Source organism: Crotalus tigris, unplaced genomic scaffold (genome assembly GCF_016545835.1).
Source record: "Crotalus tigris isolate CLP2741 ecotype Arizona unplaced genomic scaffold, ASM1654583v1 scf7180000024437.13266115, whole genome shotgun sequence".
NCBI lineage: Eukaryota > Metazoa > Chordata > Lepidosauria > Squamata > Viperidae > Crotalus > Crotalus tigris.
This window is the reverse complement of record NW_024100606.1, coordinates 2,750,378-2,768,447: the sequence shown is the minus strand read 5'-3', so window position 1 is coordinate 2,768,447 and position 18,070 is coordinate 2,750,378. Positions and strand designations below refer to the sequence as shown.

Sequence of the window (18,070 nt, the reverse complement as noted above, 5' to 3'; positions counted from 1 at the left end):
AACACAGCATTAAAAGTTGTAAAATCAAGTGTAGGCACTTAACAAGCATTTAATGACTGACATTCCAGTCCCAACTGTTTTTCATAAGTGGAGGACTACCTATGTTGTTTGATTATTCAACACATGATTGTAGACCATATATATATATATATACAATGAGAAAAATGTGCTTCACAGATAAAACAGATAAAAGCGAAACAGAAAGAAAAACTAAACTCCTTATCAGGAACTGGGTATTTATTATTTGCCGAGTCAGAATGTGGCTTCCAATCTTGAAAGCAGCATACCATAAGAGAATTTGGTCACTGCCACAAATGTGGAGTCATGCTGGTCAGTCAGCACTAGTTGGATGTAGAAATGGTCTCTATGATCTAAAAAATCTGCTCAAAAAGGTATTTTTATATGTATATAAAAAGGCAATATAATGAAACGTGGCATAAGGATTCCTCTACATTTAAGTCACAAGGACATAGTTAAGCATTGTTCCAAGGAAAGATGTTAGTGAAGAAGACTTCACTAAAAATACAATTGACCACTGTGATGGAATGAAGTGCCAGCAAGAAGACTGGCTCTTCATAATTTCGCTTTGGGCAAGGAGAGGACTCGAGATTGCCACCAATGTTCTAGAATACAGAACAGAAAAATAACTTTATTGTCATTTTAAATGTACACCAATTGGCATACATTAAAATGAAATTTCGTTGCATACAGCTCTCAAAGGGTCACCTCCAATATACAGTACATACAGTAGTGGCCAAAATTGTGGAAACCTTTTGGGAAAAGTGTACATTTGAGGTTTGATGGCTAATAACACCACTTCCTTTTGGAGTGGTACCATAAATTATACATCAATGGAAAGATAATTTACTCAAGAATGTAATGCAACAAAGTTTATTCAATTATTTGTATTCTATGAAAAGTTATAGCCAAAGAACCAAAAAAAGGACAACTTGCTTAGGTTGATATCAGGTAGCTTTCCTTCATCTGATTGTAGCCAATGAGCATGAGTGTTTAGAGAGCCAATCAGCTGTCATCTTGTATTGGCAATGAGCCAATCAGATCACAGTAGGATTCAGTTATTGATGTCATGTATTGAAGCTGAGAAGAGACATTTGTCAGTGTGTTATGTGATCGCTATCAAGTTGGTTGGGTTTTTTTGTGTTCTTTCATTTAGTGAGCTTGTAAAACGTAATAAAATTAAAGTAATAGTGCAAAGAGTTGACTGGTCGCCCAGAAACCGATGTAAAATAGTATTATTAAGTGAACAAAGCTACAGTTATAAAGAAATTAGAAGAAACATTGGTGGAAACTTAACCAAAGGTGGCATTTCTAAGTTTTTGAAGAGGTATAAGGAGACTCAGTCACTACAAAACCACACTGGTAAAGGCAGGAAAAGATGCACAACAGCAAGTGATGATACAAGAATTAAGAGACTATGCCTATGAGACAGAAGAAAATCATCTGGGTTTATACAAGATGAAATGGCACAATGCAATATGAAGTTGAGTGCAAGGACTGTTCGGCGCAGACTACAGGAATTTGGCCTAAAATCTAGAATTCCATGAAAAAAGCCAATTTTATCTCTCAAATAAAGGTTGAAAAGACTTAAACTAGGCTAAAACCCATGTTACCTGGACAGAAGAACAATGGGACAGTGTTATTTGGAGTGATGAGACCAAGATCTCCCTGTTTGATAGCGATGGCATAAAATACGTAAGGAGAAGAATTGGAGAAGATTTGCATCCTGATTGCATTACATGTACCATGAAACACCCAGTCAGTGTTATGATCTGGGGTTGTCTGACATCAAAAGGTGTGGGCAGAATTTGTGTGATTAATGGGAATATAAGTGGCCAAAATACATTAATGAAATACTTGAGCCCAAACTGAAGTCTTCCGCACATGATCTTTTCCAAGACAATGAAACATTTATATTTCAACAGGATTCAGCTACATGTCATGTTGCTGCTGTGTGCAAAAAGTGGTTTCAAGATAATCATATTCCCTGCTGGAATGGCCTGGGAATAGCCCAGACCTTAACCCAATTGAAAATCTATGGAGCCAACTAAAGAAACTTGTTAGTCAGAAGCGACTCAGCAATAAAACCCAGTTAATAGAAGCAATCATTCAATCTTGGTTTCACATTATAACAGCTGCAGAACTAAAGGGTTCATTCCATGGGAAGACGTAAGGCCGTAATTCATGCTAAAGGTTACCCAACTAAGTATTAACTGACATGGTGATAATTTTTGTATATCTCATTTTTTTCTATGGTGATAATTTTTGTATATCTCATTTTTTCTATGTGTTTCACTTTTCTTCTTTATAACTGCTATTCTAATAGCAAATCCTTCATAAAAGTTATTGCATCACATTCTTGATTAACTTATCTTTCCATTGATATACAATTTTATGGTACTACTCCAAAAAAGTGGTGTTATTAGCCATCAAACCTCAAATGTACACTTTTCCCAAAAGGTTTCCATAATTTTGGCCACTATTGTAAATATGACAATACATACATACATACATACATACTTATGCATATACCCACATATATTATACGGCACAGAAAAACATCGTCTAGTTCGGATTATGTATACATGTGTGTGGCAAGAAAAACGAATCTTGAGAGTTTACCAGACAGATGGCATAGGGAGCAAAGCTATTACAGCATTGGATAGTCCTGCTAGAAATACTTCGAAATCTCCTCCCAGAGGGGAGCAACAGAAACAGACCGTAAAGTGGGTGTGTGAAATCTCTAACAATGCTTTGAGCTCTAAGCACAAAGCGCTTATAAGCAGCATCCTGAATACCACGAAGCGAGCTTCCTATGATTCCAGGGGTGTCAAACTCGCAACGTCATGTGACGTGTCACGATGTATTGCAACTATTTTCCATTGCCGGCAATGGGTTGGGTGCAGTTTTGGCATGACGCATCTGGCCCAAGGGCCGGCAATTTGACACCTGTTCTAGGCTGTCCTTACTAATCTCTGTATAGACTTTCTATCTGAGGCACTGCTGCCACCAAATCAGAAAATGATGCAGTTTGCTAAAATGCTCTCAATTGTGCCTCTGTAAAAAGTGGCCAGGACAAAAGGAGAGAGATGTGCGCTCCTCATCTGATGCAGGAAATGCAGACGCTGGTTTGCACACTTAACTATACAGTTGGTCCTCATGAGGAGATTGCAAGACAGTGATCTCCAGTGAGTTTACTTTAGACCTTTGAGAGATGAGGGAATAGCTATCTTGCTCAACCCAAGACCGGCACCTTAAAGGACACTGAGTTCGCATACTTCCTTGTCTAATCACTTCCAGAAATTGTTTGCTCAGTGTTTTTCAGTTATTAGAAACCTTTGGACCAACAAGTTTTATAGCACTGGGTGATCTTCCTTCAATCCTTAGTGAAAGAAGTTTCAAATAGTTTGCCATTTTCCAAATAGGACCAAGGTTACTTTTAAAAATTCCTCATTAGAAAATTGTTAAAAAGTCTTTCTGTATCCAGTATGTGTGAGTTTATTGTTGCTGCTTATACATAAACACTGTAAACATGCAAAGAGTTTCCCAAGATAACATAGTGAACGAAATTCCTTTTTCATCATTACTCTCTAGACTATGATGGAGTTGTCTCTCAAAGCAAAGTGAATCAGTCCATCTGGGTAAAACAATTTGTTAGACCAAATAGGAGGAAATTTCAGTCCAAAGCAAAATAAGCATCTATTATACTACTCTAATTAACTTCTTATGACACTGCCCATTCCCATTTTTCAATCTTTTAGCCAGTGATTAAGATCATTTTAATATTAATGAATTAAAAATTGTAGTCACACATGCACCAATCATCCAGAAAAGGAACTGTCAGATTAATGAAGTTGATATGTGTGTTTTAATTAGTTCAGGAACAAAAGTTAGAACCCTAACCCCTTTACAAATTAAAAATAATATTATGGGAAAATTGTGACTACTTGACATGCTATCTATCAGGCATTCACTAAATAATACATTATGCGAAAGCAAGAACATGATTTGCTTAGTTTTGTCTTATTGGAATGACAGCACCCAACCACTTTCCCAGCAAGGGAAGTACAAATAAGATTTTTTAAAAAAATCACTGGACCACAAGTGTGCCATATATATTATTTTTATCTGAATTACAGTGATTTTTAAATATGAATCAATATACTGAAACTGTCCTGTACAACTGGGTTTTGCAGAAAGAACAGAGAGGCCAATCCACAGATTAGGCTCAGAAAATTATGTTGACACTCCTGGAAATACTTTCAAATTACCTCAATATATAGCTGAGATTCTATTACTACTGCTATTTACACATAGCTTACCTGATACCTCTGACTGGATTTAATACATTTGACAACTATATCCTTATTAAAGATCTGGGATAATACAATTGTTTTAATTGATGAGTTGAGGCTCATCAACATATCATTATTCCAAATAGTTAACCCAAAGTCTGAAACATATTTATATTTTCCATTCCATTCAAAAAGAAACCAATTTACATTAAGTTGTATTACCTTTCAATGTTAAGTATGCAAAACTGTATTACTGTACAAAGATTTCTTTATTTAGATATATTTTTATTAATGAAGGCATTACAAGTCTAACTGAAATGAGATAGTTGAAGCTATTGCTAATAAATAAAGAAAAGCCTAGGTACCCAAGGTGGAGGATTCTAAATCTTGCAGAAAACAGTACCTTAAATTATTTTAAATAGTCATAAACTGGTCGTATTCCCAGGCAGAAAAAGAGGGTGGAAAAGCAAATTTCATGCCTAACTGATTTTAAGACAACTCCCTGTCTAATTATCTATGCTTTCATAAAGGAAGTAATATATTTGGAATTACGGGGGTTATAGGGACATTCTTGTGGTGAATTTGGCTTTTCACTGGCAATAGTACAATGAATTCTCTCCTTGCTGCCTCAGAAATCTCCTCATAGGCATAAAGCAGTTTTCAGAAGACTTAGTTTTTACTGTTCCAGGAGTTCTAGTTAAGAAAGCAAAAGCATCACACATCATTTTTCTTCCAGTATTTTACCTGGTCATCAAAAGTAGCATTTTTCCACATTTTTAAAAGCAAATAGGCAATGGGAAACTACCAGTGTTAAGAAAACTGTGAAAAACATGATTATAATTACAAGCTTCAAGCAGGTCTTCGTTTTTTGTTTTTTGAAAGGTTAAAACAAATTTAATCAAACACTGATCATTCCAAGTATCTATGTACTAATGTGATTATATGTTTGCATTGTCCATAAAAACATTTTTAAAGTTCTTAAACATAATAGCCACAGTCAAGGTGGGGAAATGGACTAGATGTTAGTTTGCTATGTTCTGTCCTATCAGCACTGTAGATGGCAAGATTACCACTGAGTGATTTCTAGCTAAATAATTAGATGTAAGAGAAAAATGGGGAGAAGGGGATCATCTTAGTTTCACAGTGGCAGCAAGTAGTTACTCCATTTTATTTATTTATTTTTTTAAATCAAATTTGTATGTTGCCTGAGTCCCAATAACTTTTTCGTCCCATTGTTAAATGCCCATGACATTCTTTGGGATAACACAGCATTCCTCTAAAATAATCGCTGACGCCTATTTTCTATTTTCCGAAATGTGTGAGTTAGGGTAGAAGGACAATAGAAAAGTGATGGTTGCTACTTTAATCACTGAAACAATAGCAAAAACTATAAACAAACCAATCTCAAGGTATCCCTTGATAAAAACTGCAAGAACCCAAGCCCATATTAATAAAAATTACTAAGTGAGGCAATGAAAGTAGGTGCAGTTTCACCTCAGAGGTAACAGAAACAATGATAAACAACAAAATCAATACAGGGAAATCTACTTTGTGCAATTCTTGCAGAAATTCACTTTCCCTAGTTACACAGTCATGCATCAATTTATTCTACTGATACCTTTTTGTCTTAATCCACTTTTATTCAATTATTTTGTTGAACTTCTACTGTCTGGAATTTAAGATGATATACAACTCTTAACTGTCTGGCTTAAGAGCTCTACTTAAAAATTTCCTTTTCCTTTCCATCTCTGAGTCACACATTGAATGTTGACCTAGGAGTGTTCAGTGAAATACACCCTTCAAGGAAATAGCAAGGAACTTATATTGCCAATAGATCTTACTTCCAACCACAAGGCTAGCTAAATAAATGTTTCAAAAATGCAATTTCCTACCCTTTAACGAAAACTCTTGTCAAACCTCACCATAAAAAAGCCTTTTCATTCAAACTACCTAGAAAGATAACAAAAATTAGGAAGAACAAGAAGCCAATACAGCCACATTTAGATAGGTGCATGAATTCAACTATTATGCACATGAGTAAAGATATGGCTTTAAGACAAAATCAGCAACAGGTCTTTCCTGATGTTGGACTGCAACATTGCTATGTCCTTTACTGCAGCTGTACTGGGCAAATTGAATGGGAGTTCTGTTACCTGCTTTAATTTTCAAGCAAGAAAATTTTAAGAGTATGAAAGAAATGAGTATTTCATTTGGCTTTTAGCACCTAGCAGTCTTGTTTCTGAACATGAAGACTTTACCTATCATAGCTAACATCACTAATGGACTTTCATGATATTTTCTTTGTTAAGCCAAAATAAGAAGAAAATATCTCCGTGCATTAAAGTTGTGAAAAATCTTGTCCTTATTGTAGTTTAACCTACTTAAATTAACAGTTACACAGCTGTTTGCCATGGGGAAGTCAGGCAGTGTAAGCATAATAGGTAATAAAGGTTTTCATTTTATGCATTTAAAAAATTCTTATAAAGTACCTGGTGCAACTGGTGGGTAGTGAATAAGGACAATTGTTTTGATGGAGATACAGGTCATCCTTGATTTATGACCACAACTGAGACCAGAATTTTCATTGCTAAACAAAGTAATTGTTAAGTGAGTAATGTCTGATTTTATGACCTTTTTGGCCATGATTGTTAAGCAAACCACTGCAGCTATAAAGAGAATCGGGCAGTTGTTAAGTGAATCTGATTTCCCCCGTTGACTTTGCTTGTCAGAAGACTGGGAAGATTACAAATGGCAATCACATGACCTCAGGATGCTAAAACCATTGTAAATACAAGCTGGTTATCAAGCACCCAAATTGTGATCACGGACCATGGGGATGGTTGAAGACTAGTCCTAAGTCACTTTTTTTGGGGGTTGTTCTTATAACCTACAACAGTTGCTTAATGAATTGTGAGCTGTAAGTCAAGGACTACCTGTATGCAGAAGCTGTTGTCTAACTAAATGGAGCTGACACATTTTTAAAGTCCAGAACAACAAGATAACAGTAGTAGTTCAAATACACACCTCCATAATTTGCTGGACAATAAGGAGGAGACACAACACAATCAGACTTTCAGGATTCCATTATTGTAGTCAATTTCAATAAAAGCTATTTTTAGCTTTCTTGTTGATTTGATTTCTTAGTTTGGTCTGTCTAGTGGCACTGGAAGTTGCAATCATCACTAAATTGCTTCTTATTCAAGCACTGGTCAATTCTAATGTAAGAGAGCAGGCTGCCTAAGAATAGCTAGCACCTAGGTTGATGGTGCCCTGCCCCTTCAAGATCTTTCCTCAGCCAGCTCAGCCGTTTAGCAAAAAGCAGCTATAAAAGCTCTGCAGCAAAACATCTGGGTGTGGTGGGTGGGTAGGCAGGTATGTGTGTGTATACTGGCTCCCCCCCAAAAAAACCCGGTGTGTGTGTGTGTGTGTGTGTGTGTGTGTGTGTGTGTGTGTGTGTGAGAGAGAGAGAGAGAGAGAGAGAGAGAGAGAGAGAGAGAGAGAGAGCATTTGCTTGACTTCAGAGACAGAACTTCTCTTGGAATTTTGTATGGTTTTCTGGGGTTCTGAAAGACAAGATATTGGTTCTGTTGTTGATTCTTGAAAACAAGCTAAAAGACCGTTATCCCAGACAACCGACACAATGGTGCAAACAGATGTATTAAATCTGAACTGTAGGTACCTCATATAAATTAGGCTAAAGGCCTATATAGCACAAGCATATTCATGTCATTCTGTATTGAGACATTCTGTGTTGATTAATGGAATCATTAGTGCCATCATTATATATACACGTTCCTTCAATATGAACATTTAATCATGCCACATAGTGGCTATTCTATATCCAGGTGACATACTTAACAATTAATGATTAAAGAGCCACCATAACAGTAATGAAACAGGACACACAACACGAATAAGATTCTAATGTGTGCAGTCCTATTTATCACTAAAATTGAATTCATATGCCATTCAAAACAAAGTTTCTGTTTTGAAAATTGTACTGAAATCAACAATGCAAACTAGAAGATCAAATAGATTTTCACCAGGAGTAAACAACCCTATCCTACCTGTATATGTTGCTAAACTACAGTTCCTAACAATCCCAGCCAACATGGTAGCATTTTTTGATTTATCATTTTGTGACATTTGGAGGCCAGAGATTTTCCACCCACTACACTTATAAACTCAGTTTATAACTGAGTTATAAATTCAGTTTCCAAACTCAGAAATAATCAAGAATGCCAGATGTTTCAATGTGGAGATGTGCTTTATAGAAATATTTTACAACAAAAATAGGCTCTAATTTTCCAATTTGGTTAGTTTTTAAAAAGGCAGCTGCAGTTGCATGTTAAGGAAGGTCTTGGAGATCTTTTCTGCAATCTGCCTATCCTGTTTGAGAATTATTGTCCAGTCTGGATTATGTACATTGTTTAGAGATGAAAATTTAAAACAATGTTATGATTCTAATATATAATAGAGATTATTAAAAAAATAATGGCTCTCTTGACCTTAATAGTCTGTGTGTGCTATAAAAATATTTCTATTCCCAAGAAGTAAAGTCACTGTGGATATTTCAGCCATTATTTGAGTGATTTCATTGAGGCAGGATATAAAGATGAGGTAGGGTGTTGGGCTACTCAAGAATTCAGCTGCAAAATTCTATCCTATATAAAGTAGATATCCCAGGGAGATTGTGGATAGAGCTAAATTCTATGATTAGACTTCTAGAAGGCTTGAAGATTAGATTATAAAAGTGAGCCAGCAAGAATTTTCATGTTATTGCAAGAATTAACAAAGTAATACACAATAGTCCTATCAGTCAATATCCTCTAAGACTATTTAAAAGCAGGGCTTCCACATTCAACCCAATCTAGTAAATATATAAATACTTATCCAAGTGGATTTAGCACACTGAATAAAAACTTAGGTATGAATCAGGAAGTCTTTTTTTTTAATTGAAAGTTTTTAAAAGTTTTTACAAATAACAAAAAAAGAACAAAAAAAACAACCCTCACCCAACCCCTCCCAAACCACCCCCTCCATCCCCCCCCCAGCTTCCCAGAGCTGAATATAGGCTTAATTAAAATTTAAAAAAAACCTAAAAAAAAATTTAACAACTTGTAAAATAGTTAATAATAAAATATATATGACATAAGCATTAAAAAGAAAAAAATACTTAAAAAAAAGGAAAAAGAAAGAAGAAAAGAGATAGAAAGGAGAAAAAAGAGAAAAAAGAGAAAAAGTACAATCTATAAAATATCAAAAATTATATACGTTATAAAAAAGCTAAATGATATTTTTTATATCCAATTTATGTTGTATAAAATTTATCCATTTTTCCCATTTCTCTTGCGATTGCTCCTTTAAAAAAGCCGAAATCTTTGCCATTTCCGCCAGATAAGAAACTTTAACAAACCACTCTTGCAAAATAGGCAAAGATTCCTTCTTCCAATATTGCCCTACTAACAGCCTTGCGGCTGTAATCAAATTTAACATCAATATAACCTCCTTAGCATCACAATCAGTAACAATACCTAACAAAAATAATTGCGAAGTAAATTTTACCCTCTTTCTAAAAATTCTTTGAATATTCCACCATATTTTAATCCAAAAAGCTTTTATGTTTTTACAGGACCACCAAATATGATAATAAGTGGCGTCCAGACAACCACATCTCCAACATTTAGGCTGTAAGTCAGGGTACATTAGAGACATTTTTTGTGGATCAAGGTGCCATCTATAAAACATTTTATAAAAATTCTCCCTTAAATTCTGGGCTTGTGTAAATTTAACATTCCTCACCCAAATGATTTCCCAGGTATCCAGTGGAATTGGTTCACCAAAATTTTGTGCCCATTTAATCATACAGTCTTTAATTAATTCTGATTCTGAGTCCAATTCCACTAGAACCCCGTAAACCCTCTTAATGTGAGTTTGTCTTTGATCCTTTACTTGTTTAAAAAGATTTTCATCTTCTCTAAGCCAGCCCAAATTACAATCCATCTTCCATCTATCCACTATTTGTCTATATTGAAACCATGAATAGGTAATATTTTCATGCACTAAATCTTCCAAAGATTTTAACTGCCAATTTTGACCATCCCATCTAAGTAGTTGTGTATAAGAGACCCTATCCATTTTAACTCCTCTCCTTATCCCCTCTATCGCATGCCAAGATATGGCCCATAAAGGTATTTTAAAATCACTCTTATAATATTTCCTCCAAACCCGAAGTAAAGAAATCCTTATAATATGTGATTTAAAAACTCGATCCACTTTTTTATTAAAAATTAAGTAGGCATGCCATCCAAAAAGTAAATCCCAACCCTCCAGATAGAGTATTTCTACATTTGTTAAATTTACCCAATCACTAATCAATGTTAAGACCACAGCATCATAATATAATTTCAGATTCGGTACCTTGAGTCCACCTCTCTCACGGAAGTCTTGCATGATTTTAAGCTTTACCCTTGGTTTTTTCCCTGCCCAAATAAATTTATTAATGCCTTTCTGCCATTCATTTAAATTAACCTCATTCTTTAAAATAGGTAGCATTTGAAACAAAAAGAGAAATTTTGGTAGGACATTCATTTTAATCACTGCAATTCTACCCATAAGAGATAACTGTAACTTCTCCCAATTCTTCAAGTCTTTCTGTACCCTGATCCACAGCCTTTCATAATTATTTTTATACAATTTTACATTAGAAACAGATAAAGTAACCCCCAAATATTTTACCTTATCAACAACTTCAAAATCAGTCAGATTAACCAAAATCTGCTTGTCCCGATTAGTCATATTTTTAGGTAATATTTTAGTCTTATTATTGTTGATTTTAAAACCCGAAACCCATCCATATTGATGAATCAGTTGTAGTAACTTTACTACAGAATAGGTAGGTTGAGACAGCGTAACCACCAAGTCATCTGCAAAAGCTCTTAGCTTGTATTCTTTTTTATTAACTTCTATTCCTTTTATTTCCTGCAATTCTCGAATTTTGATCAACAAAATTTCCAATGTTAGAACAAACAGTAACGGTGACAATGGACATCCCTGTCTTGTACCTTTTTCTATTGTAAAAACCTCTGACAAAAATCAGGAAGTCTTTTACTCAAACTTTTCAACTCTGCTCACAAGTGGCCACAGGTAAACAATTCTCTCTCAACCCTTGCAACCCTTGTAAAAGAGGGATGATACTTTTTTTACAGGTTTGTTTTTAAAGCCATTTTCCCATACCCATAACCCACCCTCTCTCTGACTTTAACTCGATCTGAAAAGCAATAAATCTAGAGAGCCTGCTTCGGAGATTGTAACATTTCCAGGATTCCTGATCATTAGCTATAGTAGCTGAAATTTAACAATCCCAATAAGCAATTGCACTGCTTTTCATTCAGCTAGATTATGCATATAATACACTATGAACACATGGTCCAAAGGTTTAAGTTAAGACTTTTAAAAAGGGTCAGACTGAACTTTATGACTGATGACTTCCCAGCTACATCCAGATAGTTTTCTTGGCAGCAATATAGAAGTAGTTTGCCTTATCTTCTGGGTTCTTAATTTTCTGGTCTTCCTAGTAGCTGTAGGATTTCATGGTAATAAATAGCTTTTCTCCCTGCTTAGTGTTTCTCCCAATCATCATTGGCTATACGTTGCCTTTTGTACTAGGGAGTATTCATTTTAACTAGGGTTCATTTAATTGGCGATGGGAAATGAAACCGATTTACTTTCCATGATAGATGTCCTTCTTTCCCAAAAGCAAGGGGAGAAACACCTGCTGCCACCTCTTTCTCCAAATGGGGCAGGAAGAGGCACGGAGATTCCCCCCCCCCCCCGTCCGCAGCAATCCACTCTGTACCTCAACCGGAGATTGGCCATGAACTCCGGCATAGACACGGTGTCGAGAAGCAGGAAATCTGCTTTGCCGAACTCCAGGCTCTCCAGCTCTGCCATGACGCTGCCAGAAAGCCAGCCGGATGGGCAGCCACTCCTCTCGACGACCAGGAAAGAAGGGCGATGTAAAATCGAGCCGGGCACCGCAACCACCGGCTGCGTGAGCAAAAGCGAGAAGGAAGGATTTCTGCAGGGGCTACGCCCACACCTGAGCAGCCGCTTGCTACTGGAAGCACGTCAATCTCGAGGGAGGGAATTGGGCGGGATTGACACCCCACCAGACAGAAGCTACGCCCAGACCGTTCCGACCTCTGAACAGTTGTACCGCCACCTGGCGGCCTAGATAGCTCTGTGGACTCGTGTATACTGTATAAACCTCAGGAGTTTTTTTTTATTTCCATAGTATCTTTCATGTAACCCATTAACTCAGTATCTATCTTCTGTCAGGCTGTATCACGATTTTTATCTTCTTTAAAAGTGTCAGAGGTAAGTGGACACTGAACCCGAGAGTTATCAGCTTTTATTGAATGTCCTCAAAATCTTTGGCCATGTGTTTCAATACCTGCTTGTTATATATAAGTCCTTGTTCTTGCAAGGTTCAGATATAGAGAAAAATGAATATAATCTTAACCTTGGTTCATCTCAACTGCAACGATTTGGGTGACAACTATATGGCAGCAACGAAATATAGAAATATAGAAAATTCTCACGTGTGCTATTTTAGTGCTTGTTATTTTGCAGCCTGCATATCATAACACTAATAAAGCACAAAGAGCCTGTTTGATGTAATATGGTTGAAACACCAGACTAGAAACTATTCCCATGAAAGCCAGCTGGTTGACCTTGGAACAGTCACCCTTTCTTAGCCCAACTCACTTCACCTGCTGTGGTCAACTCACTTCACCTGCTGTGGTGTAGATAATGTTTGCCATCTTGAGTGTTTGGCATCTTGAGTGTGGCATCGTGAGTGTTTATATATATATATATATATATATATATATATATATATATATATATATATATATATATATATATATATATGATATGGATCATCATTCACCACGGCTGGGATCATTCACTGCCCTAAATTAACCAAAAAACCCAACACTTTTTACTATAGTGAATGTGGTGAAAAAAAAGGAGAAAGATCTTTTAACAAGCAGTAACAAGATAATTCAAACATTCTAATTTCAAAACAAGCAGTAATCGCAAGCCTTTATACTATAAACTCATAAAAGCATAATTAAACCAACTAATCAACAGCTAACAAAATAAGCTAAAGCTGTCTTGCTTTTAAGATTCTATTATTATACCTTATATCAATTAAGTAGCGTTCTAGTATTTCTTGGTAGCCCAGATATGAGCTCTAATAGAAGCCATAAGGAGTGTAAAAAAAATAAATAAAGGGAAGGCTGAACTAGTACCATTGCTGCTATCTTACTTTTTCAGTGGCTGATTTGATTTGTTTTTTTGTTTTTGTTTTTGTTTTGCTTCAGATTCTGCCCAAGATTCAAATGCCCTACTTTGGAGTGGTTTAGAACTGCTGTGAAGATCTGGCTCTTTACAGAGAGCATTGGAAAGACCCCTCTCTTTATTGTATTTGCCATCTTTTATCTTTATCATATATTGATTTTATTGTAATTGCTTTTTTATTGTTGTGTACCATCCAGAGTTGTTGGGAGTCAGGCAATGTAAAAGTCTGATAAATTATTATGGTTGGTTGTACAGTCAGCCAGATGTTTCAATTGGATTTGGCACTTTTATCCACATTTTTATCCTATAGTGTCCCCAAGGACCTGGGATAGATAGATCTTGTTGTTTGATTGCTTGATTGTTGTTAAATGTTGTTTGATTGTGTTAAACGTATTGTCTCAGGGTGTAAACTGTTCCAGGTAAAGCTACATTTTGCAGTCACAGTGATCTAGTCAATGTCAATGGTGTTCAAGTGGTGCTTCAGATGTTTTGGGATTGCACCCAAGGCATCTATTATTGTCGGTACTATATTCACTTTCTTTTGCCAGTAGTCATTCTATTTCTATTTACAGATCTTTGTATTTTGTGATCTTCTCCAGTTCTTTCACTTTACTTCCTCAATGTTTATTATCTAGATTTTTTTATTTTTCTATAAACAATTGATAGAATTAGGGTGTTACATGGCAGGTTTTTGTCTACTTGAATTGTAAAGTCTCAGAGCAGTTTAGTTTCTTCATGTTCTATTATATTGTCTGTTTTGTTGACTAATCAGTTATTATCATTAGCATTATGAGTATTTAATTGTAACTGAAATGATGGTAAGACCATTTTATAGTTTATATTCCTTCCAAGGCTGGATTCAAACCTAGGTTCCTGTACTGGATAGCCACTATTATTTTCTTCCATGTGGTGAAAAAAGCACGCGCAGCAAACTGCCATGATTCCCCCCCCCCCACAAACCTCATAACCTTTTGATACCCTTTGTCCCAAGGAAGCAGCCAAAAGGTCATCCCCTTTTGACTTAATATCTTACCTACCTAAATAAATAATATGCTTAAGTTCCCTCTTATCTCTTCCTGCCTCTGTTAGTTCTTTCTCCTTCTGATCTATCTGTATTTGTCTTTACCTGGTCTCTGAGCAGGTAATATGTTACTAGAAAATAGTTGCTTATATGAAGGAATTTTCCAATAAAGAAACTTTATGTCAGCATCTAAAAGTTAAACTTATGAATGTAAAATGTCAGCATTTAATGTAAAAGTCTATGTATGTAGAAAGTATATAAGGATCAATAAACTCAGAGTTTGTCAAGCTGTGTCCTGCAGCTTCAAACCTCTACTCAAGAAATGCCTGAGTCTTTTTCTTAGCATCTTTGCACTTCCGGAATCCTAGGTAAAAAAAAATATTTGTAACTGCTAGCAATGGCCAACTTTCATTGACAATTCTCATCTTAAACCTGACCCCAAAACCTATGGCAGTAATGGCAAATCTATGGCACACGTGCCAGAGGCGGCACTCAGAGTCCTCTCTGTGGGCACAACTGCCACCACTGCTGCCAGCTCACGCAGGTCCATTAGGCCACTGCTGGCACCTGGAGTGCCAGCCCCACCCAGCACAAAGGAGGCAAAGCAGCTGGCTAGCAAGCTCAAGTAGAGGTGATAGAGCACGCCCCATGCACCTGTCTCGCCTTGCCCCCCAGCAATGGCACCCCTACCCTACCCCCTGCCTACCCTCTGCCTCACCCCACAGGACGAGCCTCCTGCCCACCGCTCCACCCACCAAAGACCCCATGGATCTCCCCCATTCCTGCCTAGCCCCCACAGACATCCCCCCACAAGCAACATCAAGGTGGCCATGCCCACCCCGGCCATGCCCACTTAGTCTGCTGTGTTCACCGCAGCCATGCCCACCCAGTGGGCCATGCCCAACCCCAACTCCCCCGAGGGCACCACTGATGCAGCCCTGGCACTTTGTGATAAATAAGTGGGTTTTGGGTTGCAGTTTGGGCACTCGGTCTCTAAAAGGTTTGCCATCACTGACCTATAGCAACAACACTTCACCTCATTTTTATATAGTTCTGTCTTTTTAACATTCTGGCTCCTGATAAACATTAAAATTTTTATCATTCTGATTAGGTAATAATAACTGTTTATTTCTGATTGTTCAGAGATACTGGTAGAGAGGCAGGGTGCAATGGAAACAAGAAAAGAGAGAAAGAACAGGTCAGAATACATATTAAATTAATATTTTTGTTAGGTCAATTGAAGCTTTACAAAATATTGTGAAATATTGGTTTTCCAGAACTCTTACTCAGTCACAATGGTTTAAAAATGGGGTGGAGAGAAAAGGAAACAAAGCAGGCTTTTATAAAGGGTTTACATTATTTTCTTAAAATAATTTAAGAGGGCTCTTGCACAATAGATAGGTCTCCTTGTTGAAAAGCTCTATTTTTTTAAAATATAAATCTTGTAATCAGCCATTGTAGGCTTTTTAAATTTATGCCATCACTTTTTAGTTTCTGAAAAACTTACAAAATAGCTTACAGAACAGTAACATCCAGATGTTCCTGCCTTTGAGTTTACATTATTAAAAAACCCTACAAAGAACACTCTAGGAGTCCTACTGGACAACTTCTTAAATATAATCAGCAGTATCCTGCAGCTGCCAAAAAAGCCAATGCAGTCCTAGGCTGCATCAACAGAGGGATAGTATCAAGCTCATATAAAATGGTAGTACTGTTTGGTAAGATCACACTTGGAGTACTGCATCCAGTTTTGGTCACCATGATACAAAAAAGATGTTGAGACTCTAGAAAGGCATTAAGAGACTAGAACAGTGGTTCTCAACCTGTGGGTCGGGACCCCATTTGGGGTCGAACGACCATTTCACAGGGGTCGCCAAACAAGGCTGTCCGCCATTTTCCCCCCTTTTCTTTGGCCACGCCCCTGGCACCCGGTGATGTATAAGTGGTTGGGGGACACCACAACATGGGGAACTGTATTATGGCATTAGAAAGGTTGAGAACCACTGGACTAGAAGCATTTGAAATGTGGATTTACAGGCAGCTGTTACGTATAAGCTGGGTTGACAAGATCAAAAATGAGGTGATAAGCCACCTGGGAAAGCCAAGGGAAATCATCAAAACAATAAAAAAATGAAAATTAGAATATTTCGGACATGTAGTGCAACACCCAGAAAAATACAGCATACTCCATTTAATCCTCCAGGGAAAGATTGAAGGCAAACGAGGTCCAGGCAGAAGAACATTGTGACTTCAAAATCTAAGGGACTGGTTTAGACAAATTGAGCAGCACTTTTTCGTGTGGCTGCTGATAAAAACAGGATTGCCAACATGATCGCCAACATCCGATAACGGATATGGCACAACAAGAAGAAGATTAACATTTCACGAAATCTTGATTCTATCTGTCAGGTCCCCAAATACTTATTGTCCCCCTTCTATATATATATATATATATAGCTTTTTGACCTAGTCATCAGTTCACTCATCATCTCCGGTTGTTTTGTTCTTAAAGGGCTCGCATTTACTACCACACTGGTAGTTTCTAGAGCTGCTTTTCCCTTTTCCCCTTTCCTCCCCCCAATCATTTTCCTCGTGCGTGTCCAGCTGTCAAGTTGTTCGGGGCACTCTTGCTCGCTCCCCCCCATCTCCATCCTGAGGCACATCCGGTCTTCCCCAATGGGGCTGCTGGCGAAGTGCACACTCGGTGCCATTCTCTTGCTCCCCAGTCCTGCCACTCCTGCACATGTGCGAGTGTCTAAGGGTCGGTTTGCCAAGCGGGTCTGGGCAGTGTCGTCTCTCTCCTGGGGCATGTCCGGATGCATCAGGGATCTCTCTCCAATCACTCGCCCTCACTGCTTTCCCCTTCTCTTATGGTTTGCCATTGCCGTGCGTCCATCACCAAACCATCCACTGGGTGTGTATCTGACGCCATTTTGCCATTCATCAGCTCTCTTTCCCTTGTGTGCATGTAGACTCCCAGGAGCTGGTCTTCCATTGGGCGCCCACAGGCATCCGCTGCGGGGTCATTGGTGGGGTGTGTTGCCATCTCCATCTCGCTCGCGGGGGTCGTTGTGTATATGTGGGTGTCCCACAGTCCGTCGTCCAACTGCCTGCACTCGTCACTCCTTTATCTTCTCATTGCGGGGTGGGTTGGGGTGTCTGTCATTGGGGTGTCTATGCGATGCATTTCCCCCCTCTCTGTCCTGTCTATGGGGCATGTTGCCGGCTCGTTATTTTGTCGGGAGGTTGTTCTCTCTGTCACTCCATCCTTCTGATCTTGCAGGGGGTGGGGAGGTTGCCTTCATTGTGGGTTGTGATGTTGTCCTTCCCATACCCCAAATCAGAGGAAGAGTCAGAAGGTGAATCGGAG

At 37.7% G+C, this 18,070-nt stretch overlaps 1 protein-coding gene across 2 annotated transcripts in view; it reads right to left on the bottom strand.

Annotated features, from left to right (window-relative positions):
* MYO1D (myosin ID) overlaps positions 1 to 12,405 on the bottom strand; it is a 188,037-nt gene extending 175,632 nt beyond the window's left edge. Inside the window, exon 1 of one of the 2 annotated variants that reach the window (XM_039331715.1) lies at positions 12,172 to 12,405. In XM_039331715.1, the coding sequence (XP_039187649.1) occupies positions 12,172 to 12,266 (95 nt within the window). In that variant the 5' untranslated portion in view covers positions 12,267 to 12,405. The remainder of the gene's footprint in view (positions 1 to 12,171) is intronic. The other variant, XM_039331714.1, reaches the window with a different exon arrangement.
* Between the last annotated feature and the right edge of the window lie 5,665 nt (positions 12,406 to 18,070).